Source organism: Amblyraja radiata, chromosome 39 (genome assembly GCF_010909765.2).
Source record: "Amblyraja radiata isolate CabotCenter1 chromosome 39, sAmbRad1.1.pri, whole genome shotgun sequence".
Taxonomy (NCBI): domain Eukaryota; kingdom Metazoa; phylum Chordata; class Chondrichthyes; order Rajiformes; family Rajidae; genus Amblyraja; species Amblyraja radiata.
Window position 1 is genome coordinate 13,626,480 of NC_045994.1, and position 26,472 is coordinate 13,652,951.

At 47.8% G+C, this 26,472-nt stretch overlaps 1 protein-coding gene across 7 annotated transcripts in view; it reads right to left on the reverse strand.

The window, feature by feature from the left end:
- The window catches only part of ank1 (ankyrin 1), a 208,595-nt gene that overhangs the window by 99,107 nt on the left and 83,016 nt on the right, over positions 1 to 26,472 (reverse strand). For all 7 annotated transcript variants that reach the window (XM_033014019.1, XM_033014023.1, XM_033014024.1 and 4 more), the window contains exons 2-5: positions 20,888 to 20,989; positions 5,125 to 5,223; positions 3,781 to 3,879; positions 1,481 to 1,579 (exon numbers count right to left, since the gene is read on the reverse strand). In XM_033014019.1, the coding sequence (XP_032869910.1) occupies positions 1,481 to 1,579; positions 3,781 to 3,879; positions 5,125 to 5,223; positions 20,888 to 20,989 (399 nt within the window). The remainder of the gene's footprint in view (positions 1 to 1,480; positions 1,580 to 3,780; positions 3,880 to 5,124; positions 5,224 to 20,887; positions 20,990 to 26,472) is intronic.

Here is a 26,472-nt window from a genome sequence, read left to right on the forward strand (position 1 = left end):
CCTCAGGATAAAAGGAATAAAATTAGAAAGGTGATGAGTAGGAATTTCTTCAGTCGGAGGGTGGTGAATCTGTGGAATTCATTGCCGCATATGGTTGTGGATGTCAAGTCAATGGATATTTTTGAAAGGCGGAGATTTGCAGATAACTAATGGAAGTGGAGGGGCTGTGTAACAGGAGCCTCAGTCCGCTATAACTGAAATCCGCTATATAGGGGTCGATTATCGCGAGGAATTAGACTGTACCTCGCTACATGTGACACTAAACTAAACTAAAGAACTTCAACCTGTAAGATGATTCCAAGAGTGCACTGTCTGCAATAGAATATCAAAACTAATTATGAAATGTGGCTATAAATGCACCATACTTAAAGCACAGAGAATCTCGTTGTCAGGAGGTAATCGATGGCTGATAATTATCCACAAATGTTACACAAGGGACAGATCCCAGGCTCCGTAGGAGGAGGAACGGCTCTGCTGTCAGCGACCGGAGGATTAGTGACGGGATCTAGGGAAGGGGCAGGGCTGAAGATGTCCTAGTTGGGTTGCTCCTAGGCCTGGCCAAGCTGGCCATCCACGAGTCACGGCGCCAGGCGGTAGAGGGCTTTGCTCGAGCCAGATGCTTGCCCCTTTTACGGGGTTATGTCCACGCCCGGGTGGTGTTAGAGAGGGACATAGTTGTATCGTAGTTATCTATATTACTAAAAGTCTGATCTTGACTGCTTTTGGCCCACTGTGCTGCGATTTCCGAGAGAACGCCGCCACCTGTGGCCGTCATTTTTGGCCACCTCGCTCAGAGCCCCCCTCCGCCTTTCTGGACCAGAGGATTTTTCCCGTCGATGAAAAATGAGAGAGATATTAATGTTTTTACAAAATTCCCCATTCTCTCTGCTGCCCCCGCTGGCGGCAGGGGGAGGGACTATAAAACCCGGAAGTGTCATGCCTCACTCAGTCTCAGCCAGACCCAGGAAGCGAAAGGGTCACGGCTTTCTGAGCTGCGGATCTACTCCACGGTGAGTCCCATCTATGTGGTTTTCAGCGAACGGATGTGTTTTTTGTCATCTTGCCTGCTTGCTGAGTGGTTTTTTTCCGCAATTGCTTGGAATTTTAAAAATTGCTTTTCACCGAACTGGTGTGTTTTTTGTCGGCTCGCTTGCTCAGTGTTTTTTTCCCCCAAATGCTTGACATTTTGCATATTGCATTGGGTGGCCAGCCCTCCCGTGTGATGCTGGGACCCAACGGGTCCCACTTAGTTTAGTTTAGTATATTTGTGAGGATTGTAACATAGTGGTTTGGAAAATGTACTGTCTAGATAATTTGGTGATTTTGTACTATGGAGGTGGGTGTGTTACCACGGTTTGGTTTTGTATCGTGATAGTAATTAAATTAATTATTTTTGATACAAACAAAAAAACGACTGCAAACCCTTTACATCAGGGCTAGGACGGGGGGCTACTGGGGATGGAGCCGAGCTGAGACTTGCCTCTGTTGCAACGTTTTGGTTGGCGCCATTCTCAAGCAGAAACTTGACAACGTCCAGGTGGTTCTCCTGTGCTGCCATGTAGAGCGGAGTGAAGCCTTTCTGTGGGGATACGAACCGTGCAGAAAATGTCAGGCACACAAGCGCAACAAAACCAATCACCACCACCACCTCCTGCAACCTTCCGCTCCCCCCCCCCCCCCATTGACGAACTGTACACTGCAAGGGCCAGGAAGCGAGAGGGTAAGATCATCTCTGACCCCCCTCACCCTGTCCACAAACCCTTTGAATCACTTCCCTCTGGGAGGCAACTGTCAAAGCTGCCACAGCCAGACATAAAAACAACTTCTTCCCACGAGCAGTAGCTCTACTCAACAGCCAAAAGTCTGTAGCCTCTTCTATTTTAGTTCCACATCTTTAAATTATAATGTTTTATTTTTAATTATCCGTTGTATATCATGTTTCTATCCTTGCGAGCAAAGCACCAAAGCAAATTCCTTGTATTGTACACGCACTTGGCAAATAACATTTTACTCTGATTCTGATTCTAAAGGCGCGTCATCGTTAGGAAACTCCAGATCTCAACAACTTTAAGGGGCTGTCCCACTTGGGCGACCTAATTGGCGAGTATAAAAGAGTTTGAAAAAATGACATGTTGAAGACCTCCTTCGACTATGTTGAAGACTAGCTTCAACTAGCTACGACTAACTTCGGGAAAATTGGACACCGAATAGTGGAGAGTGAAGACGACCTCCTTCGATCTCCATCGACCTCCCTTCGACTATGATGAAGACTATCTACGACTACCTTCGACAACCTTCGACTACCCTCGATTACCTACGACTAACATGCCGACCTACTACGACTAAACCTACGAGTAAACCTACGAGTAAAAATAGTATCGATTATTTCCATGGCGACCATTTTTTATTCGCGGGCATTTTTTAACATATTTTAAAAAACGCCGCGTCCTAGCTGAAGCCTCGAGTACGCGTAGACCACTCTCGAGCATGAAGGAGAGTTACGAAGACCTCCTACGACCTCGTATCGACCATGCTGCGAGTATGAGTCGAGGGCAAACTCGCCAGAACTCGCGGATTAGGTCGTCTAAGTGGGACAGGCCCCTTTATGAGAAACTCCAGATCCCGACAACTTTAGCATTGAAGTGCAGCTTTCCAATAACAACATCAAATGTTCTCTCGTTGCCTATCTCTATACTACAATTAATAGGTTGTTTATTGATCAGGAGAGCATGCGAGCTGACTGCAGTTTGCATTACGTGGATTCTGGAAGATAAATTATGTTCCTTTCACAGCTTAAATAGTCAAGACTTAATCAATGCGTTTCTCTTAGAAAAAGCCCAAAGGAACACAGACAATTCCATTATAAATGAAAAGAAAACTCCTTTACCATAAACATAAAATGATCCTCATACACTAAATGCATATTATATATGAATGATAATACAATAATCCAGGAATTAGGGAAAATTACAAGATGGCACTTGAAGGCAATAAAGCCTGTAAAGGGCCTGTCCCATTTGGCCGTCATTTACGCAACAGGCCGGTAGTGACTGATGAGCCACGGTCGCGCGCGTCATCATGCGCCCGCACAGCCGCCTGGAGCGCGTGACATCATTTGATAGACACAAAATGCAGGAGTAACTCAGCGGGACCGGCAGCATCTCTGGAGAGAAGGAATGGATGATGTTTCAAGTCGAGACGCTTCTTCAGTTTGAAGAAGGGTCTCGACCCGAAACGTCACCCATTGCTTCTCTCCAGAGATGCTGCCGGTCCCGCTGAGTTACTCCTGCATTTTGTGTCTAACTCCACTCTTCTTGGCCCCGCTCTGGGAGTAGGAGTGGGGGGCGGATCCGGATCCGGTTCGGCGACGGCCGTGAGCCCCAGGCCGAGCTCGGCGATCGCTTGCCTGCTTCTGCTGCTGTTGGAGGTGAGACGTTGCGCCGCGCCAGGGTGTCCCACGTGGCCGTCATTTACGCGACAGGCCATTGGCGCACGAAGATTTCGTGCAGCACAAAATCCTGGAGCGCTGCGCGATACCGCACGCAACTCCACACATCCTCCACGCCACTCCATGTTCCCGTCCCGTGCTACCCGTAGTTGGGATCGAACCCGGTGCTGCAAGCGCTGTAAAGCAACAACTCTACCGCTGCGCCAGTTGTTGGGGGAATGTTGACTGCGGGCTTGTCCCTGCCCCAGTGCCATGCACGGGCAGAGATTCGGAGGTGAGGGAGAGCGCACGTCCTTGCGACCATCTTGTCAACCGGTTGCCTGCCTCCTTACCTGCGACTGAGCGTTGATGTTGGCCCCATAGTCAACGAGTTCCTTCACCACCTGCTCCTGCCCAGCAAGGGCCGCGATGTGCAGGGCCGTGTTCCCCTTCTGCAACACAAACGTTCCACACCAGTCACAAACCAACCTCCCTTCTACTGACACCATTCACACCTCACGCTGCCTCGGCAAGGCCAGGAGCATATCAAGGACCCGTCGCAGAAACAGGGTACTGATTTCGGATGATCAACCATGATCATATTGAATGGCGGTGCTGGCTCGAAGGACTGAATGGCCTACACCTGCCCCGACTTTCTATGTTTCTGCCGCGGGGTTATAAGGTGCTCAACTGCATGCTACTTTTTTATTGTATCAAAAATAATTTATTTAATTACTATCACGATAAAAAACAAACCCGTAGTAACACCCCCACCACCATAACACAAATCACCACATTATTCACACACTAATTTTCCAAACCACTATGTTACAATCCTTACAAATATACTAAATAACTGCTATACAACTGTCCCTCTCTCGCGCCACCGGGGCACGGATGTAACCCCGGGAAAGGGGCAAGCATCCGGCTCGGGCAAAGCCCTCTTCCGCCTGGCACCAGGCCTAGGAGCAACCCAACCAGGACATCTTCAGCCTTGCCCCCTCCCTAGATCCCGTCATCGATCCTCCGGTCTCTGACAGCAGAGTTGCTCCTCCCCCTATGGTCCCAAGGGGCGCCTTGCCTACGGACCTTGGCGACAAGGGGCGCTCTGACTGTAGTGGCCATTTGGCTTGTTTTGTGTGTCATTAATGATGGCATGTGTCTTTAAATTTTAGACTGCCCGTTATATTGTGGGTGGGGGGGTCTATGGCGTATTTTAGGGGGTGTTTGGAGCTAAATTTATTGCGCAGAAGCTTAGTTGTTAGTTTAGTTTGGAACCGGCATGGAGAAGGTTTACCCTTTGACCATGCGAAGTGTAACGGAGACAGGAGGAGTTTTCTAACGTTTAAAGCGATAAGCTGGAGATCGATGAAGATTATAGTAACGAGTCGGAAGAAGTTTGGATGTTCCTTATTGTTTTTCATCAACAATAAAGAATGTATTAATCGAAAGACTGGTTTGGAAGACTTGTCTGTGAAGAAGCTCTGAAGGTCTCTGATGGTGAGCTCGCATGCGTATAAAGACATTCCCCTTAACCATGTGTTCCACAGCAGCTAGAGGGAGTAATCCCTACACTGCCTGTCCCCCTCTGCATATGAGTGGGTTGTAAGCTACCCAAACCCTGTGCTGTTCTACGTTCTACGTTCTGCTTGCACTCAGTGTCGGGTGGAGTTTGCTGCTAGGCTGTTCTCCCTCACCTTGGTCACGGCTTCCAGATCGATGCCATTGTGCAGCAGCTCGGACACCACCTTGACGTGCCCTTCCTTGGATGCCAGGTGGAGGGCACTGAGCCCATTCTGCAAATCGGAATACACACAAAAAAACACACAGGGTGAGAACATGGCAGCCCACAGCACCACGAGGCAACATGGGGAAATCAACACCAGATCAATCTGTCCCCATTGTACCAGTGGCGAAAGAAGTCCAACAATGGCCACAATGATAGTTCTTCCTTAAGGGTCTGTCCCACTTTCACGACTTAATTCAAAACCACTGTCGAGTTTAAAGGATCTATTAAAAAAATCAAGATTGTGGTAATCTACAAACTCCTACGACCTTCCACGACTATTTTCACGAACTCCTACGCGTATGTCTACGAATTCCCACGACTATTTCGATGCCTCCTTACCATTAAAAAGTTGCAATTTCTTTCATCCCGACCATTTTTTTACTTGTGGACATTTTCTATCGGGCTGGAAAAAACGTCCCGACTTACCTGATGCCACGAGTACCTATTGGCTGGCATAACGAACCGCTACGATATGTCTACAAACTCCTACGAACTCGTTACGAACATTCTGCGATTTTGAATCAAGGGGAAAACTCGGGAGAACTTGTGAATTACCTCGTGAAGGTGGGACAGGCCCTTTACACGTCAGTTTTTTAAATTTCTGTTCTTGACTGAGCCGATTCCTCGCAACCTCCGTGCATTCTAATTTTCTTGCTGGGAGGCAGGGAGGCTGAATGAGTGCAAGGCTAACGGGTGCACGGTTGACAAAAGGACACGAGCAGGAACTAAAACCTGTCAGCAGATGAGAAAATGTGTAACACATCTCGAGTAACACCAGTACTTCCATCAGCTGTTATTTCCAGTCTCTGACAGTCATTCTGCAAAGTGATAACTGGCTATCCAACTCAGTTGGCTGTTTGGACCGGACTTATCTTCATAGACATAGCTTACCGCCCGATATAACCTCAGCACAATCATCCCACCACAACTCGAGAGCAGTCCAAAACTACTAGCACCTCATTGGAGGTAGACAAAAATGCTGGAGAAACTCAGCGGGTGAGGCAGCATCTATGGAGCGAAGGAATAGGTGACGTTGCGGGAATAAGGGTCTCGACCCGAAACGTCACCTATTCCTTCGCTCCATAGATGCTGCCTCACCTGCTGAGTTACTCCAGCATTTTTGTCTACCTTCAATTTTTCCAGCATCTGCAGTTCTTTCTTAACCCTTTGTGTGAAGACCTTGTGTGAAAATGGAGAGGTAGAATTAGTGGTTCCTCAGGACTCCAGTTATGGAGGCTGGGAACCAATGTCCTGCACTCAGACTCTCCCTCCCCCGCTCCCCCCCTCCATCCCCCCGCTCCCCCCTCCATCCTCCCACACCCCCTCCCCCCCACGCGTCTTAGGAGTGTGGGAGGATGAAGATCTGCAGGAACTGCAGGAACTGCAGGAACTATACATCAGGAGGTGCAACTCCAGAGCCAACAATATCATGAGAGACCCCTTCCACCCCTGCAACGGACTGTTCCAGCTGCTACGGTCAGGCAAACGTCTCCGTTGCCATGCGGTGAGAACAGAGAGGTTGAGAAGGAGTTTCTTCCCAGAGGCCATTCGGACTGTAAATGCCTATCTCACCAGGGACTAACTCTACTGAACGTTTTTCCTTCCATTATTTATTATGTAAAGGTATATGTGTGTTATGATTGTGTTTATAGTTTGTTTGGTTGTTTGTCTTTTTGCACAAAAGTCCGCGAGCATTGCCACTTTCATTTCACTGCACATCTCGTATGTGTATGTGACAAATAAACTTGACTTGACTTGATCTCGTAGAAAACCCACGCTGGTCATGGGGCGAATTAAAACGAAGATTGCAGGTACTTTCTTGCGAGGTAAACCTGCAAAAGACTTGCCTTCTACATATCATTCAATAAGTGAATGCACAAAGTAATAGACGTCTTTGTGAAGGTTCTTGGTGAAGATGAAGGCCCTTCAATGGGTGACGTGGTCCATTCCTCCAGCAAGTATAGATGGTGGTGGTGTCAGATGGCACATTATGGTCATGGTTTGCTAGAATACATGACCTCTAGGATAGGTCTAACCACATACATCCCACCATAAACAATACAGGACATATGATGTTGGACCTTTCCCACAAGTCTGATATTCCTTCCTATTCAGACCACAATTTACCATCTAACCTGATGGAGTTTCCAGGAGAATCTGTCACGTTTCCATACAGGAGGTACAAGCTGCAGCAGGACAAGGGGGAATCCAAGCATCAAGCTCTTCGAGGCTTGAGAAAGATTCAGACGTGGAGTTGGTCTCAGCCCCTTCACAATAGGGAGGAGTCAAGTCAAGAGAGTTTATTGTCATGTGTCCCTGACAGGACAATGAAATTCTTGCTTTGCTTCAGCACAACAGAACATTAGTAGGCATTGACTACAAAACAGATCAGTGTGTCCATATACCATTATATACGTAATACACACATGAATAAATAAACTGATAAAGTGCAAATAACAGATAATGGGCTATTAATGTTCAGAGTTTTGTCCGAGCCGAGTTTAATAGCCTGATGGCTGTGGGGAAGTAGCTATTCCTGAACCTGGTCGTTGCAGTTTTCAGGCTCCTGTACCTTCTACCTGAAGGTAGCGGGGAGATGAGTGTGTGGCCAGGATGGTGTGGGTCCTTGATGATACTGCCAGCCTTTATGAGGCAGCGACTGCGATAGATCCCCTCAATGGAAGGAAGGTCAGAGCTGATGATGGACTGGGCAGTGTTTACTAATTTTTGTAGTCTTTTCCTCTCCAGGGCGCTCAAGTTGCCGAACCAAGCCACGATGCAACCGGTCAGCATGCTCTCTACTGTGCACCTGTAGAAGTTAGAGAGAAACTGCAGGTGCTGGAGCCCTGAACAAAACACAAAGTGCTGGATGAATGAGTAGATAAAGCAGCATCTGTGGAGCGAATGGACAGACGATGTTTTGGGTCGGAAAACCTTTTTTCAGAATCTTTGAGGGGAAACCGGAGCACCTGAGGGTCACAGGGAGGTAGACAGAAAATGCTGGAGTAACTCAGCAGGTGAGGCAGCATCTCTGGAGAGAAGAAATTGGCGACGTTTCGAGTCGAGACCCTTCTTCAGAGGGAGAATGGGTACACAGGCAGCACCGGAGGTCAGGGTCAAACGCATGTCCCTGGAGATGTGAGGCAGAAACTCTACCAGATTTACCTTGGCACCAAATCCCCCCACAACCCCCCCCCCTCTCCCATATCAACTCCTGTTTGTCAGCTATAAAAACCTGGATGCAACATAATATCCTCAAACTCAACAGCGATAAGACAGAATTCCTCCTCATAGGCTCCAAAGCCACGCTCAGCAAAATCAATAACCCCACTCTCACCATCGACGGCACCACTGTCTCCCCATCTCCCCAGGCCCGCAACCTTGGCGTGATCTTTGATTCCACCCTCTCCCTTGAGCCTCACATCCGCCATGTAATTAAAACCTCCTTCTTTCATCTCCGCAACATCGCCAAACTCAGACTCTCTCTCACACCGCCTGCTGCTGAAAGACTCATCCATGCCTTCATCTCCTCCCGACTGGACTATTGCAACTCACTTCTCCTTGGCATCAGCTCCACCTACATCAACCGACTCCAACTGGTCCAGAACGCAGCCGCCCGACTCATCACCCACACCAAATCCTGGCATCACATCACTCCAGTCCTCAAACAACTTCACTGGCTTCCCATCTCCCACCGGATCACCTACAAAATCCTTATCCTCACCTACAAAGCCCTCCACCATCTGGCCCCCCCCCATATCTCACTGACATCCTCTCCCCCTACCAACCCTCACAGTCCCTCAGATCCACATCAGCCGGTCTCCTCTCCATCCACAAGTCCAACCTCCGCAGTTTTGGGGACAGAGCCTTCTCCAGGGCAGCTCCCAGGCTCTGGAACTCCCTCCCCCAACTGATCCGCAATTCCGTGTCCCTCACCATCTTCCAGTCCCGCCTCAAGACCCATCTCTTCACCTCTGCCTATCCTTAGCCCCACGTCCCCGTCCCTTTTCATCTGTGCATTAATTGCCTCATACTGTGTTTTGTATTGAATTCTGTCTTTACTTTGTGTACTAGTCATGTCTCTACTATTTATTTCATTCCCCTTACATGTTTTTCCTCTACATGCTCAATTTTTGTAAGGTGTCCTTGAGACTCTTGAAAGGCGCCCATAAATAAAATTTATTATTATTATTATTACCAGCTGTGCTATTCCAGATGAGTCATGAGGTTAGTAAGAAAATTGACTTTTTCAACAGCAGTGAAGCTGAGTATGTAGTTTGATTGATAAAGGGTGGACATAATCAGTAGCGATATGCACCCCCACTCCTGATTGCACGCCTCCTTGTCACCTTCCCCTCAGCTAACAATGAACCATTTCACATTTCCTTGATCATCGTCCCCTTTGATCTGTGTTTTCACACCTCACCCCTCCTTGCCTCTATGTCTCCCTCTCGCCAAACTCTCAGTCTGAAGAAAGGGACTCAACCCAGAAGGTCCCCCATTCCTTCTCTCCTGAGATGCTGCCTGGACCACTGGGTTACTCCAGCGTTTTGTGCCTATCTTCGGTGTAAACCAGCATCTGCAGTTCCTTCCTCCACTCCCCCACCCCTCCTTTCCTGTCCCTCCCCCCTCCCATCCACCCCCCCTCCCCCCCCCCCCCCCCCCCCCATGTGTGAACACACAGCTGCCACCATCACACCCATCTTAACCTCCCCCATCCAACTATATCCCTCCCTCCGGCTCTGCATCTCATACCCCTTCTCTCCTTATCCGACACCCTTTCATCTCCAGCATCAGTTCACCCATCTTCCAACCTGTATCCACTTCTCGCTTGCCAGGCTTTGTCCCGCCCCATTTTCCAGCTCTCTCCCCTCTGCTACCATCAGTCTGAAGAAGAGTCTCGACCAGAAACGTCGCCTATCCATTCCCTCCACAGACACTGACCGACCCGCTGAGCCCCGCCAGCGCGTTGCGTTTTGCTCAAGTTTCCACCATCTTGGCTTATTTATTGGCTGCAACCTTCCCTCCATTGATGAACTGTACACTGCAAGGGCCAGGAAGCGAGCGGGCCAGATCATCTCCGACCCCTCTCACCCTGGCCACAAACTCTTTGAATCATTTCCCTCTGGAAGGCGACTCCGGACGGTCAAAGCTGCCACAGCCAGGCATAAAAACAGTTTTTATCCACGAGTAGTTGCTCTACTCAACAGCCAAAAATCTGTAGCCTCCCTTTGATCTGGTATTTTGTTGGTTCACATGCTTGATCAATGGTGTTTTATCATTAATGTTTTATTATTATTAATGTTTAGTGTTTTCCGAGTCATTCGTAACTGTCACTGTATGTCATGTTGTTACTTGTGGGTGGAGCACCAAGACAAATTCCTTGTATGTGAATACTTGGCCAATAAACCTACTTACTTACTTATCTGCAGTTTCCTCGTGTCTCTCAATATTATGATGGAGCAGATATATGATATAATTATTTATGTTCTGCCAATTATTTCCCCTCCTTTCCATTGCCGTTAGACAGCCCTGGAGCACTGGATTTGAATAAGGAATTGAACACAGTACTGATAATCAGGACTATCTTAAACCATAAATCCCTTGGGCTGCTTACAACCAGCGATATCAGTCTTGATTTCAAGTAGCCCTTGCTCATCCTGCCTCTCTGTCAATCCCCCACCCTATTCATCCTGCTAGTTTCACTGTTCGCATCCCTTCGTTATCACCTCCTCCACGGCCAACAATGGACCATTGTGGGCTCCTTGGCCATCGGTGCTGGCTCTGATTTGTTCTGAACCTTATCACACCCCTGGTTTACCTCCAGCCTGACTCTCAGTCTGACGAAGGGTCTCGACCCGAGACCTCACCTATTCCTTCTCTCCAGAGATGCTGCCCGTCCCGCTGAGTAACTCGAGCACTTGGGAGTCCACCTTCAATGTAACGGCTCAGTTTCCCTCTGCTCCGTGCACGACTCTCACTGGCCCTGTGTTTGAGGGCTCACAGGTTCATGTGCTTAGAAACATAGAAAATAGGTGCAGGAGTAGGCCATTCGGCCCTTCGAGCCAGCACCGCCATTCAATATGATCATGACTGATTATGCACAATCAGTACCCCGTTCCTGCTTTTTCCCCATATCCCTTGATTCCGTTAGCCCCAACATCTAAATCTAAATCTAACTCTCTCTTGAATACATCCAGTGAATTGGCCTCCACTGCCTTCTGTGGCAGAGAATTCCACAGATTCGCAACTCTCTGACTGAAAAAGTTTTTTCTCATCTCAGTCCTAAATGGCCTACCCCTTGAAACATATAAGATTGTTAAGGGTTTGGACACGCTAGAGGCAGGAAACATGTTCCCGATGTTGGGTGAGTCCAGAACCAGGTGCCACAGTTTAAGAATAAGGAGTAAGCCATTTAGAATGGAGACAAGAAAACACTTTTTCTCACAGAGAGTAGCGAGTCTGTGGAATTCCCTGCCTCAGAGGGCGGTGGAGGCAGGTTCTCTTGTTTATTTCAAGAGAGAGCTACATAGGGCTCTTAAAAATAGCAGAGTCAGGGGATATGGGAAGAACGAGGTACTGATTGGGGATGATCAGCCGTGATCACATTGAATGGCGGTGCTGGCTCGAACGGCCGAATGGCCTACTCCTGCACCTATTGTCTATTGTCTAGTCTTAAACTGTGACCCCTGGTTCTGGACTCCCCCAACATGGGGAACATTTTTGTTCAGACCTTAGCCATGCCAAACATTAGTCACACCTGGAACTATTAATGAGTGCAGAGGTACCATTAATGGTGAGGTGTGAGACAATAATGTCAGTCTAATGAGCGTCACATCTCAGTGCAAATCGATCACTTCAGTGATGCCTGATCAATAACTCAGAATAACAAAATAGAGACTAGAATCTGCCAGTTTCACGGTGGGAATCTCAAGATAGACATCAATTGATTTTTCGGCAGCAACTGAACCCAGGGATACAGGGTTAATGCAGTAATGTGGCACTGAGATAAACCACCGGCTATGATCTTATTGAGTGATCTTATTTTTAATGTTTTAATGTATGTCATGTTGTCACTTGCGGGCGGAGCACCAAGGCAAATTCCTTGTATGGGAATACTTGGCCAATAAATTTATTCATTTATTCATTCATAAAATTATGAGTGGAATAGATCGGGTAGATGCACAGGGTCTCCTGCCCAGAGTAGGCGAATCGAGGACCAGGGGACATAGCATCATAGAGAGATACAGTGTGGAAACAGGCCCTTCGGCCCAACTTGCCCACACCGGCCAACAATGTCCCAGCTACACTAGTCTCACCTGCCTGCATCTGGTCTATATCCCTCCATACCTGTTCTATCCATGTACCTGTCTAACTGTTTCTTAAACAATGGGATAGTCCCAGCCTCAACTACCTCCTGTGGCAGCTTGTTCCATACGCCCACCACCCTTTGTGTGAAAAAGTTACCCCTCGGGTTCCTATTAAATCCTTTCCCCTACACCTTGAACCTATGTCCTCTGATCCTCGATTCCCCTACTCTGGGCAAGAGATTCGGTGCATCTACCCGATCTATTCCTCTCATGATTTTGTACAAATGGGTTTAAGGTGAAGGGGAAAATAGTTAATAGGAATCTGAAGAAGGGTCTCGACCCAAAACGTCACCCATTCCTTCTCCACAGAGATGCTGCCTGTCCCGCTGAGTTATTCCAGCATTTTGTGTCTATCTGCAGTATATATATCGGGGAGCACAGTGTATATCAGAGCGGCCCGTCACACAGCTACATCGTGAACCTGAATGTGATATATTTAGTTAGACTGGAGTTTAGGAATGATAGATTTGCTTTCAATTAGCTCCTACCACATCTGGGTGCGATGCTGTCAGTTAAACTACCGCTTGTCATAGCTGGAGCACTGCGTACTCAAACACTGCGCCACGTATGCGACCCTCCCATATAATTACATCGTGCCGGCACGGTGGCGCAGCGGTAGAGTTACTGCCTCACAGCGCGAGAGACCCGGGTGCGATCCTGACTACGGGTGTTTGTCTGTATGGAGTTTGTCCGTTCTCGCTGTGACCGCGTGGGTTTTCTCCAGGTGCCCCGGTTTCCTCCCACACTCCAAAGATGTACAGGGATGTAGACCAATTGGCTTTGGTGAAGGATTGTAAATTGTCCCTGGTGTGTGACGGTTATTGTTGATGTGCGGGGATCGCTGGTCGGCGCGGCGCGGACTCGGTGAGCCGCAGGTCCTGTTTCCGCGCTGCATCTCAAAACTAAAACTAAATTTCAGAATAATCCATTCAGTTTTACTGCTGCTTCCCACATCTGAGACCGCTGGTTATTAAACTACCATGCCTGGGATTGATACATTTAGTTACACTAACAGTTCACAATCTGGTACACATTTTTTTGTTACGCTATACTCCCCACATCTGCAAGTGATGTGTCTAAAAGGGCCTGTCCCACTTACGCGATTTTTTCGGCGACTTGCCGGCACCCGTCAATATCGCAGCAGGTTGCCGAAAATTTTCAACGCGTTGAAAATCCAGCGGCGACCAGAAAAAGGTACGACTCTTTGGGCGCCTACTCACGACCAAACAGGCGTCACCCCGTGCAAGCAGTACATTTGGTTAACCCCTTACAATTGGGAGTTATACGTTTAGTTACACAACGAGCCGTCACATCTGGTAATGATACATTCAGTTCAAGTCCCACACTGATCCAGGACTTAGCTACACTGCAATCTCTGCACTTATTGATTAATATCAGTAGTTACAGTTCGACCTCCCACATCTTGCAGTGATGTGGTTACTCATCCCATCTGCTTGCCATGTCTTCATGCCAGACTGACAGACCGTTAATAATATGTTCAACTACACACCTACACCTCAGATCTAAGGGTGCTGCAATTCCCGCTGCATTGCTATTATCCAGATCTGAGAATGTTACAGTCAATTATGCTCCTGCTTATTCGTGAAAATTCTGAAGAAATTCAAATGGAAACATATTCAAGGATGTGCTGGAGTCACTCATTGGGACAGGCGGCATTTCTGGAGAGAAGGAATGGGTGATGTTTCGAGTCGAAACCCTTCTGTGCAGCACCGACAGAACTGTGTATATCTTCTTCACCACTTGTGTTTCACGGAGTAATGGACTTGCACCCCGAGTTCTGTCTGAACATCAATGCATTGAGGGGCAGCACAGTGGCACAATGGTGGAGTTGCTGCCTTACAACACCAGAGACCTGGGTTCGATCCAGACTATGGGTGCTGACTGTATGTTGCCCCTGTGACCGCGTGGGTTTCCTCTGGGTGCTCAGCTTTCCTCCCACTTTAAAACGACGTACAGGTTTGTAGGTTAATTGGCTTGAGTAAACATTGTCATTTCTCCCTGGCGTGTCGGATAGTGTTGGTGTACGGGGTGATCGCTGGTCGGCGTGGGCTCGGTGGGCCGAAGGGCCTGTTTCCGCGCAGTATCCCTAAAGGGCCTGTCCCACTGTACGAGGTAATTCAAGAGTTCTCCTGAGTTATCCCCTGATTCGAGCTCGTGTGATGTACGTAGGCGGGTACGTAGGGGCTCATACGAGTAAAAAGTAACAATATTTTTCATCACAAGTATTTTTTTACCCGTGGACATTTTTCACGGTGTTGAAAAAACGTCACGAGTTTACTGGATTTCCCGAGTACCTACCGTTACTCGTACGAGCCGCTACGTGACATCCACGAACTCCTACGGACCCGCTACGGACATTACACGAGCTCGAATCAGAGGAAAACTCGGGAGAACTCTTGAATTACCTCGTACAGTGGAACAGGCCCTTTAACCAGCTGTGCGCAGACAGCCCCATATTACAGAGGGGTTACATGGAAGTAAACAGTCCATGTTGCGATGTTCTGCAGCGCAAAAACCATACCAGGGCACACCCCTCAACCACGTGACGACTTCATCCCGCCAAACACAGTCACGTGCCCCTGCCAGGCCTAGTGCCGAGGGTTCGCTCAGTAAGTGGCCTAACCACCAGGTGGCGCCACTAGCCGTCATCAGTTCCTAAGTTCAAATGTCAAAGGACATATTTGGGCCATTCGGCCCATTGAGTCTAACTCCGCTATTCAATCATGGCTGATCTATCTTTTAATCTCAACCCCATTCTCCTGCCTTCTCCCTGTAACCTTTGACACTTACTAAATCAAGAACATGTCAATCTCCACTTTAAAAATACCCATTGACTTGGCATCCACAGCTGTCTGTGGCAATGAATTCCACAGATTCATCGCCCTCTGGCTGAAGAAATTCCTCCTCATCTCCTTTTTAAAGGAATGCTGTTTTATTCTGAGGCTGTTCCCCCCGGTCCTGGACTCGCCCACTAATGGAACCATCCTTTCCACATCCACTCTATCCAGGCCTGTCTCAAATCGGTGAGTTCCTCCTCATCCTTCTAAACTCCAGCGAGTACAGGCCCAGTGCCGTCAAAGGCTCATCGTATGTTAGCCCAATCAACCCTGGGATCGTTCATGTCAATCTCCTCTGGACCCTCTCTAATGGCAGCACATCCCTCCTCTGATATGTGGCCCAAAACTGCTCATAATACTCCAAATGCAGTCTGACCAGTGCCTTATAAAGCCTCAGCATTGCATCCCTGTTTTAAAATCCTCTTCGTTTTATCTATTTTTATAATTCCTCTTGAAATAAATGCAAACATTGCCTTTGCCTTCCTTACTACCGATTTAACTTGCAAATGAAACATTTGGGAATCCTGCACCAGCACTCCCAAGTCTGTCGTGTGAGGATTACATGTACTCGCCCCTTACATTTGTCCGCCCAAAGTGTAGCTGCTCACACTTGGCTGGATTAAACTCACCTGCCATTTCTCTGCTCAAATTTCCAAATGATCTCCAGTCTATACTGCTGCATCTTTTGACAGCCTTCCTCGTTATAAGTGTTCTGTGTGAATCATTTTATATTTTATTTTCTGTCCCTTTAAGTCAGCGCTCATTAAATGTCCACCAGGATGCCTTTGTTTTCTACAGTGTTTGTGCAGATGTGACATGCGCTGGCTTCAGCCTGCTGCTGCAGTGCCGATTCTGTGGCTGTCTCTAGACAATACATGACGTCAGGCTGGTAAGGTTTTGGGATTCACCGATTCCACACTGCAGGTCCGTCAAACGCACAGACTGTTAACTCCAACGTGCCTCAAGAGCAAGAATGTGGGAGAAACTCATTTGCACATTCATATTTGTTTAGTTTAAACCTACAGCGCAGAAACAAGCCCTTCCCCGCACATTAACACTATCCTACACACACTAGGGACAATTTTACATTTTATACCACGCCAAATAAACTACAAATCTGCACGTCTTTGGAGCGTGGGAGGAAACAGAAGATCTGGGAGAAAACCCATGGAGAATGTACAAACTCCGTACAGACAAACTCCGTACAGACAGCACCCTTGGTCGGGATCGAACCTGGGTCTCCAGTGCTGCAAGGCAAGGCTCTACCTCTGCGCCACTGTTTCATAATATGTGTTATAGTCATACATGATTTTACTGAGTAAAAGATTGTGCATTTAGCCTATCTATTTCTCTCATGACCTTATACACTTCCTCAACATAAGGCCTCATCCTCCTGTGCTCCAAGGAATAGAGTCCCAGCCTGCTCAACCTCTCCCTGTAGCTCAGGCCCTCGAGTCCTGGCAACATCCTTGTAAATCTTCTCTGCACTCTTTCCAGCTTGACAACATCAAACACTGTTTATAGATCAGCTCAATCAGCAGATAGTGACTTAAATAGATTTTCGCATTAAGATACAACAAACTGCAGATGCTGGAATCTGAAGCACAAAACAAAGGTGCTGGAGGAAATCAGCTGGTCAGGCAGCATCTGTGGAGGGAAATGGATCGACGCCATTTCAGGCCGGGACCCCTCATCAGTCTGAAGAAGGGTCTCGACCTGCAACGCCATCGATCCGGTTCCCTCCCTTCCACATTTTCACGGTGGCGCAGCGGTAGAGTTGTTGCCTTACAGCGCCAGAGACCCGGGCTCGATCCTGACTACGGGTGCTGTACTATAATTGCCTCCTGATTAATCTTTAAGAAGGAACTGCAGATGCTGGAAAAAATCGAAAGTAGACAAAAAATGCTGGAGAAACTCAGCAGGTGAGGCAGCATCTATGGAGAGAAGGAATAGGCGACGTTTCGGGTCGAGACCCCTGTTCAGACTGATGTCGGGGGCTGAGGGGGGGGGTGGGAAAAAGAAGGGATAGGGGCAGAGACAGTAGGCTATGTGGGAGAGCTGGGAAGTGGTAGGGGAAGGAGGGAGAAAGCCTCGACCCAAAACGTCGCCTACCCCTTTTCTCCATAGATGCTGCCTCACCCGCTGAGTTTCTCCAGCATTTTTTGTCTATTTTGCCTCTTGATTAAGTCTCTTGATGAGTAAGGGTGTCAAGGTTTATGGGAAGAAGGCAGGAGAATGGGGTTGAGAGGGAACGATAGATCAGCCATGATTGAATGGCGGAGTAGATTCGATGGGCCTACCACTTACAAACTTATAATGCTTAACTATGATGATTTCAGCTGCTGATGGTCCAGAAAGCATCGCAGCCAACGTTTAGCTTCTGCATGTGACGTTGGAACTCTTAAGCAAATACGTTAAGACTGAAGGGAACCAAATAGACTAATATATACCTCAAACAGGATCAACGAAACATGAGGATGTATCAAATTTCAAACACATACCTTCAGAATTGTAAATATGTCTAGGTCTGATATTTCAATTTCAAAGCCAAGCACTTAATCTGATATTATAATTTCAGAGCCAAAGCTAATAGATTCCTGGCATAGACGACTGTCCCGTTGGTCCAAGTTTGCTTTCCAAGTCAGTGCTTCACACTTAAATACTAGTTAGAACTGATTAGGGATCACTTCAGCACTCTTCGGTTCGGTTTTACAAACAATCCCCTGTGACTTGTTTAGTTGTCTCCACTCCTGGGCCACCAGAACAAGTTGTGTAGGAAGGACCTGCAGATGCTGGTTTAAACCAAAGATAGACTCAAAATGATGGAATAACTCAGCGGGTCAGGCAGCATCTCTGGAGATAAAAGATAGGTCATGTTGTGGGTCGGGACAAATCAGGGCTGGCAGCAGAGGACCAAGGAAGGTTGGAGCCCATCATGGTCAATTGTTGGACTCCACCTTTCCTTGGTCATTTGTCGCCGATCCTGATTTATTCCGGCCTATTCCTACCACTAGTTTGTCGATCCCCCCCTATTATTTTGTGTATATATTTAGACAGATGGCACAATGGGCTAAGTGTTCGGCTGACAGCCTGAAGGTGGCCGGTTCGAATCCTGCTTGGAGTGTGTACTGTCGTTGTGTCCTTGGGCAAGACACTTCACCCACCTTTGCCTGGGACTAGAGACGGAAATTAGCTACTGATTGGCTACAATCTCGCATATTTACATGCAAAATGTTAATTAATATGCACTGTCCCTAAAAAAAAAAATATTATATATTATATATATAATGGTATATGGACACACTGATCTGTTCTGTATTCATGCCTACTATGTTCTGGTGTGCTAAAGCAAAGCAAGAATGTCATTGTCCTATCAGGGACACATGACAACAAACCTCCCCCTACTCGAAGCGGCCGATTCCGAGACTCCAAGCCGCTGAGTGTGTTCTTCCGTTCCGACGTCGGAGTTCCGATCATCCCGGGGAGAGGGCCTGTACATCGGGCTGTCCGTAGCGGTGACTGCGGAGGGCTCAAAGTCCCCGACCACGGGTGAACAATGAGGAAGATGACTGAACTTTAGTGCCTTCCTTCACAGTGGGAAACGTTGATTCCGCTGTGCGGGGGATGTTCATGTTAAAATCTATTGTGTGTTGTGTTCTCTTTATTCGTATGGTAACTCAAATCTCACTGTACCAATTAGTGCATGTGACAATTAATGTAATGAATGATCACACTGAATGGCGGTGCTGGCTCGAAGGGCCGGATGGCTACTCCTGCACCTATTGTCTATTGTCCCTAGTGTGTAGGATAGTGTTGGGGTGATCGCTGGTCGGCACTGACTCGGTGGGCCGAAGGGCCTGTTTCATCGCTGTATCTCTGAAGTCTAGTGTCTAAAGTAAAATTCTGGCTAGATACCCAGATACTCCGTGGCATTTTATAGCTCAAAATGCTCACATCCCGACTGGTGGAGGACTGCATCCACTGGACTGTGAATTTTTTTTTGTTAAGTGTTTTAAATATTTGATGATCCCCCTAGGAATTAAGGTACTTTAAGGTAGACAGGAGCAGAGTTATTATCAACATCATGCACATTGGTCACACAACTGAACCATCTGTACCATTCCGTAGTTCTGTTTAGAGATACAGCGTGAAAACAGGCCATTCGGCCCACCGTGTCTGTGCCGACCAGCAGGCACTCGTACACTGGTTCCATCCTACACACTAGGGACAGTGTACAGGTGCCAATTAACCTACAAACCCTGCACGTCTTTGGACTCCGGGCGCAGCGGTAGAGTTGCTGCCTTACAGCGAATGCAGGGTCGGAGACCCGCGTTCGATCCAGACTATGGGTGCTGTCTGTACGGAGTTTGTACGTTCACCCCGTGATCTGCGTGGGTTTTCTCCGAGATCTTCAGCTTCCTCCCACACTCAAAAGACATGCAGGTTTATAGGTTAATTGTCCTGGTAAATGTAAAAATTGTCCCTAGTGCGTGTAGGATAGTGTTAATATGAGGGATCGCTGGTCGGCGCGGACCCGGTGTTTCCGCACTGTATCTCTAAACTAAACTAAACTGAAACCCGAGCAGCTGGAGAAACCCCACATGGTCACAGGGAGAACGTGCAAACTCCGTACAGACAGCACCCATAGTCAGGATAGAAGCTGGGTCCCTGGCGCTGTAAGGCATCAACACTACCGCTGTGCCACCTTGTACAGGGAGTTCTTGTGAAGGTTTACTGTATTCCAATGGAGGGCTATGGCTTATGGAGGCAGACACTCAAGAATAATGGAAGCTATCTTTTCCCTAAACAATGCTTTGTTTAAATTTTGTGCTGTACTGCAAGTATTTTTGGACGGTATTTACTTTAAATAATTGCACTGCTTATCCAAGTTTCTGCTTTGCTGTGCTGCAGAACATTGGGGACTTTCAAGAGAAACTAATCATATTTGTAGAAGAACTCAGCGGGTCAGGCAGCATCTGTGGAGGAACGAAATGTGTAGGAAGGAACTGCAGAGGCTGGTTTACGCCGAAGATGGGCACAAAATGCTGGAGTAACTCCGCGGGACAGGCAGCATCTCTGGAGGAAGCATCTCTGGAGAGAAGGAATGGGTGACGTTTCGGGTGGAGCCCCTTCTTCAGACAGTTTGTTAAAGAAGGAACTGCAGATGCTGGAAAATCGAAGGTAGACAAAAGTGCTGGAGAAACTCAGCGGGTGCAGCAGCATCAAGGGAGCGAAGGAAATTGGCAACGTTTCGGGCCGAAACCCTTCTTCAGACTGATCTGATCTTCAGAAGGTTTGATTGATGATGTTTTGGTCCAGCTCCCACGATATTTCCACAAACCTTTTTGACAGCTCTGATATTTGCTTTCAAACATGCAGACTTGAAATCCCTGCCATGGCTTTCCTTGAGCCGATTATTTGGTTCGAAACATAAATCACTGACCTGGTTACAAGTGTTGATTTCGGCTCCATTCTTTAAATAGTCCAAGAGTTTGTCCAAGTTTCCTGAACGTGCAGCCCTGAGGAAGCTGGTAGCAGTGTCTGCCTAGGGATGAGTAGACAAACAAAATGGTGGTTAGTGATCTGGTGACCAGATCGCTGCTAACTGTAGCTGTACATGTAGTTTCACTATCCGCTGTACAGCTCGGGTTAGACAATAGACAATAGACAATAGGTGCAGGAGTAGGCCATTCGGCCCTTCGAGCCAGCACCACCATTCAATGTGATCATGGCTGATCATCCCCAATCAGTACCCCGTTCCTGCCTGCTCCCCATATCCTCCTGACTACACTATTTTTAAGAGCCCTATCTAGCTCTCTCTTGAAAGCATCCAGAGAACCTGCCTCCACCGTCCTCTGAGGCAGAGAATTCCACAGACTCACCACTCTCTGTGAGAAAAAGTGTTTCCTCGTCTCCGTTCTAAATGGCTAACCCCTTATTCTTAAACTGTGTGGCCCCTGATTCTGGACACCCCCAACATCGGGAACATGTTTCCTGCCTCTAGCGTGTCCATTCCCTTAACAATCATTGCCAACTGTCCCGTATTACCCGGGATATCCCGTATATTGGGCTAAATTGGTTTGTCCCGTACGGGATCGCCTTTGTCCCGTATTTGACAGCTACTAGCAGGTGCTCCTCAACTTACAATGGGGTTATGTTCCGATAATATATCGATAATATTTCGTAAGTCGAAAATGCATGTAATACATCTAACCGACCATCACCAGAGTGTTCAGGGTTGGAGTGCCAGACGCTTGTGGGTTTTCATTCCCGGGTTAGTTCCCCCCGCCCCCGAACACCGACGCCCCTTAAATCTCCCGAGTGCCAGCCAGCCCCCATAGGAGCACACACATGGCGAATTGGCACAGCAGGTAGCAGCAACTCTGAGATTTTGTCAACCAGCTCGTCAGATCTGTTGCCGTTCGATGTCCATCTCGCCTCCAGCAAGATTCCTCCCTCGACAAGTCCCTCCCTCGTCGCTTCTGCCCACGGAAAAGCTAACACGGTTCACACCTCACCCAGGGCGAGCACCATAACCGCACCCTGGTGGCACGCTCCCTTTTGTCCCTTAGTTGGGAGTGAGAAAGTTGGCAACCCTATGCACAGTGGAGCAACGAGAGAGATGGCCATGTTGAACACCATTCGACAGTGTAGGCAAGAACCAACTGGAGCCAAGGGTAGCACAGCTAGACTTTAGACTTCAGAGATCCAGCATGGAAACAGGCCCTTCGGCCCGCTGAGTCAATGCCGGCCAGCAATCACCCCGTACACTAGTTCTATGTCCTGCACACCAGGAGCAAATACATTACAGGGGTCAAATAACCTATAAACCTGCACGTCTTTGGAATGTGGGAGGAATCCTTATTCCCTTTATCCTGTATCTATACACTGTGGATGGCTTGATTGTAATCAGTCTTTCCGCTGACTGAATAGCACACAACAAAATTGCTGGAGAAACTCAACGGGTGCGGCAGCATCTATGGAGCGAAGGAAATAGGCAACGTTTCGGACCAAAACCCTTCTTCTTCTCCCTCTTAACTAATAATAATAATGTCTTTATTTATATAGCACATTTTTAGTCAACTTGCATTGACCCCAAAGTGCTTCACATAATTACATCCACACACACAGGCAAAGATGGGTGAAGTGTCTTGCCCAAGGACACACACAGGCAAAGGTGGGTGAAGTGTCTTGCCCAAGGACACAACGACAGTATGCACTCCAAGCGGGATTCGAACCAGCTAACTTCCGGTTGCCAGCCGAACACTTAGCCCATTGTGCCATCTGTCGTCCCAACTAATCTGAAACAAGGCCAGGCAAATGGGACCAGTTGAGGGAGTACCTTAGCCAGCATTGAGGAGTTGGGCCAAAGGACCAGTTTACACCCTAGATAGACACAAACATCTAGAGTAACCCAGCGGGACAGGCAGCATCTCTGGGGAGAAGGGATGGGTGATGTTCTGGGTGGAGACCCTTCTTCAGACTGAGAGTCAGGGGGCTAGGGAACCGAGAGGTGTGAAAAGGCACAGCCTGTTTCCGTGCTGTTTTCTAGGCTGCCAGATAAGCAACACTGTGCATCACAAGCAGATGCACTGAAGCTGAGCTGAGGCATGGTAAACATCCCATTCATAAAACGTTACAGTCTGAGTAGCTGCAGCCTGGATCAATAATATATTACTCCAGTCAATTAAGGACAGGCAAAGTGTTAGAGTGGAACTATGACATGTTTTTTAGATTTGGAGGCACAGAGGGGAAACAGGCCCTTCGGCCCACCAAGTCCGTGCCACCCCATACACGAGTTCTATCCTACATATTCTCGAGTTATTCAAGTTATTAAAACCATTACTTTAGTGCTTGCCTGATTATCACACATTAGGCAGTAACAATTTATTTTATGGTAGACAAAAATGCTGGAGAAACTCAGCGGGTGCAGCAGCATCTATGGAGCGAAGGAAATCTCTGGAACTCTCTGCCACAGAGGGTAGTCGAGGCCAGTTCATTGGCTATATTTAAGAGGGAGTTAGATGTGGCCCTTGTGGCTAAGGGGATCAGAGGGTATGGAGAGAAGGCAGGTACGGGATACTGAGTTGGATGATCAGCCATGATCATATTGAATGGCGGTGCAGGCTCGAAGGGCCGAATGGCCTACTCCTGCGCCTAATTTCTATGTTTCTATGTTTCTAAATGGGCAACGATTCGGGCCGAAACCCTTCTTCAGACTGAAGGAAATAGGCAACGTTTCGGGCCGAAACCCGGAAGGGTTTCGGCCCGAAACGTTGCCTATTTCCTTCACTCCATAGATGCTGCTGCACCCGCTGAGTTTCTCCAGCATTTTAGTCTACCTTCGATTTTCCAGCATCTGCAGTTCCTTCTTAAACAATTCAGTCTATGGATAATCGTTGGTTGGGATAGACCCGGTGGGCCGAAGGGCCTGTTTCCGCGCTGTATCTCTTCTGCCAGTTATTCCATTGCAGTACTCCCTCCAAATCTGAACACGAACACCTCGCTCCGTGTCGCTCCCACTGTGTGGCTCCTGTTTTAATGAGTGCCAGGGAGAGCGGACCAGCTATCAGCGTATGTGTGAGCCAGTGTGGAATTCCGACCATGTGGATGTGTGGGCTGTGGGCTATTTCCGTTCTCGCTGCCCTATATTTAGACATCAGATGTCACAGCACTGCAGAGTGTGCTGTCTTAGTCAGTCGCACATCCCCGCAGCCACACAGTGAACTCACTAGGAAAGGTTTGCAGTAAACAATGAAGCAGATTTGGGGGTAACCCAGCTATAAATAAAGACAATAGAATAATGTGAGAGTGTTCAAAAGGGAACTGCAGATGCTGGAATATCGAAGGTACACAAAATTGCTGGGGAAACTCAGCGGGTGCAGCAGCATCTATGGAGCGAAGGAAATACAAGGCGGTGGGTGTATGGAACGAGCTGCCAGAGGAGGTAGTTGATGCAGGGACCATCGCAACATTTAAGAAACATTTAGACAGGTACATGGATAGGACAGGTTTGGGGGGAAATAGGTCAAATGCAGGCAGGTGGGACTAGTGTAGTTGGGACATGTTGGTCGGTATGAGCAAATTGGGCCGAAGGGCCTGTTTTCCACGATGTATGATTATGATCTGCTCTGCCGTTCATTACAATCCCAGCCACAGTGTCACGTTCCTGCTCTTATACCATACGCCTCAATATCTTGTCATGAATAGGCTCGGTGACTAATAGCCCCTGTCCCACGGTACGAGTTCATTCCAAGAGCTCTCCCGAGTTTAACAAAAAATCAAACTCGCGGCAAGCACGGAGAATGAACGTAGCGGGTACGTCGGAGCTCGGGGACGTCTCTCAGCGGATCGTAACGCTAACGGCAGGTACTCGGGAAGACTCGCTAACGGCAGGTAAGCTCGGGAAGACTCGTGAAGATTTTTTCCACATGTTGAAAATGTCCACGAGAGCCCCGAAGTACCGACGAGCGGCCGTTCCCGTAAATTTCCGAGTTCGAATCAGGGCAAACTCGGGAGAACTCTTGGAATGAACTCGTACCGTGGGACAGGGCTTTAGGCTCCACAGCCCTCCGCGATAGAGAATTCCAAAGTCTCGTCCTTCTGGGTTAAGAAATGTCTTCACATATAACCCCTGATTATGCGATTGCAACTGCCAGTCAACGTAACTTCATTGTGCAGGAAGGAACTGCAGACGCTGGTTTAAACCGAAGATAGACACAAGAAGCTGGAGTAACTCAGCGGGACAGGCAGCATCTCCGGAGAGAAGGAATGGGTGACATTTCGGGTCGAGACCCTTCTTCAGACTGGTGTCGAGCCCATTCTACAGACCCTGGCAACTTCATTCCTGCATCTATCCCATCAAGTCTTATAAAATCTTTCCCTCCACAGATGCTGACTGACTTGCTGAGTTCCTCCGGCACTTTGTTTCTTTCTCAAGATTCTAGCGTCTGCAGTTTCTGGTGTCTCCTTGATAAAAACATTTAATATTTCACCAAAATCGTTGATTATTCTTACGACCAAAGTAATTATACCACCAGTAACCAGGAACTGCAGGTACTGGTTTATTTTAAAAAAATACCCAAAGTGCTGGAGTAACTCAGCTGGTCAGGCAGCATCTCTGGAGAATGTGAATAAGTGACGTTTCGGGTCGGGATCCTTCTTCAGACCCTGATTTCCTCCAACAATTCATGTCGTCTTTCATTGCATTGAAGACAGGGCATGTTCTCCAGAGATGCTGCCTGATCTGCTGAGTTGCTCCAACACTCTGTGTTCTTCAGTATAAATTAGTAACTGATACTCAAAGTGAGGTCAGCACACATCCAAGCTATAAGCTGTGAGGCAATGTTTTATCTTGAAGCCATCTCAGAATTGGATGCTGTTATTTATTCTTCAGAGCTCGGAATATTCCCATCACTTGAATGTTACCTTTGAAAGCTACTGCAGGGAGCTCCAACATCTAATACACCATGGAGACAATCATTCACAAGATTACCAAGGGGATATCCTTTAACAATTATCGTAGTCCTTTGTGCATCGATTCCTGCAGCTATGGCTTAGTCACTACAGTAATGCAGATCATTTATCAAGCAGCACATTATATCATCACTGATCTCGAAAATGCCAAAGACCTGCACTGATTTAATTGGAATCCAGCCCAAAATGAGGGAGAAAACTCCGTGCTTTAGCTTAACAGCTAAAGAATAACATGAAATTAGGTTTGTAGGTTAATTGGCTTTGGTAAAATTGTCCCTGGTGTAGGATAGAACTAGTGTGATGGCTGGTCGGATGGGACTCGGTGGGCCGAAGGGCCTGTTTCCACCTTGTATCTCCAAAGTCTGAAGTAACTGGACCCACCATAGCTTCCCGCCATGCATGACCCGTTAAATTCCTCCAGCACTTTGTGTTTTGCTCAAGTTTCCAACAACTGCAATGCATTTTGACCAGCGCTAAGTGGGACCTTGTGCTACTTAAATTGTCTGCAAGTTTCGTACATTAAGACAGTGCTTCTTAAACGATTTCAGTGTC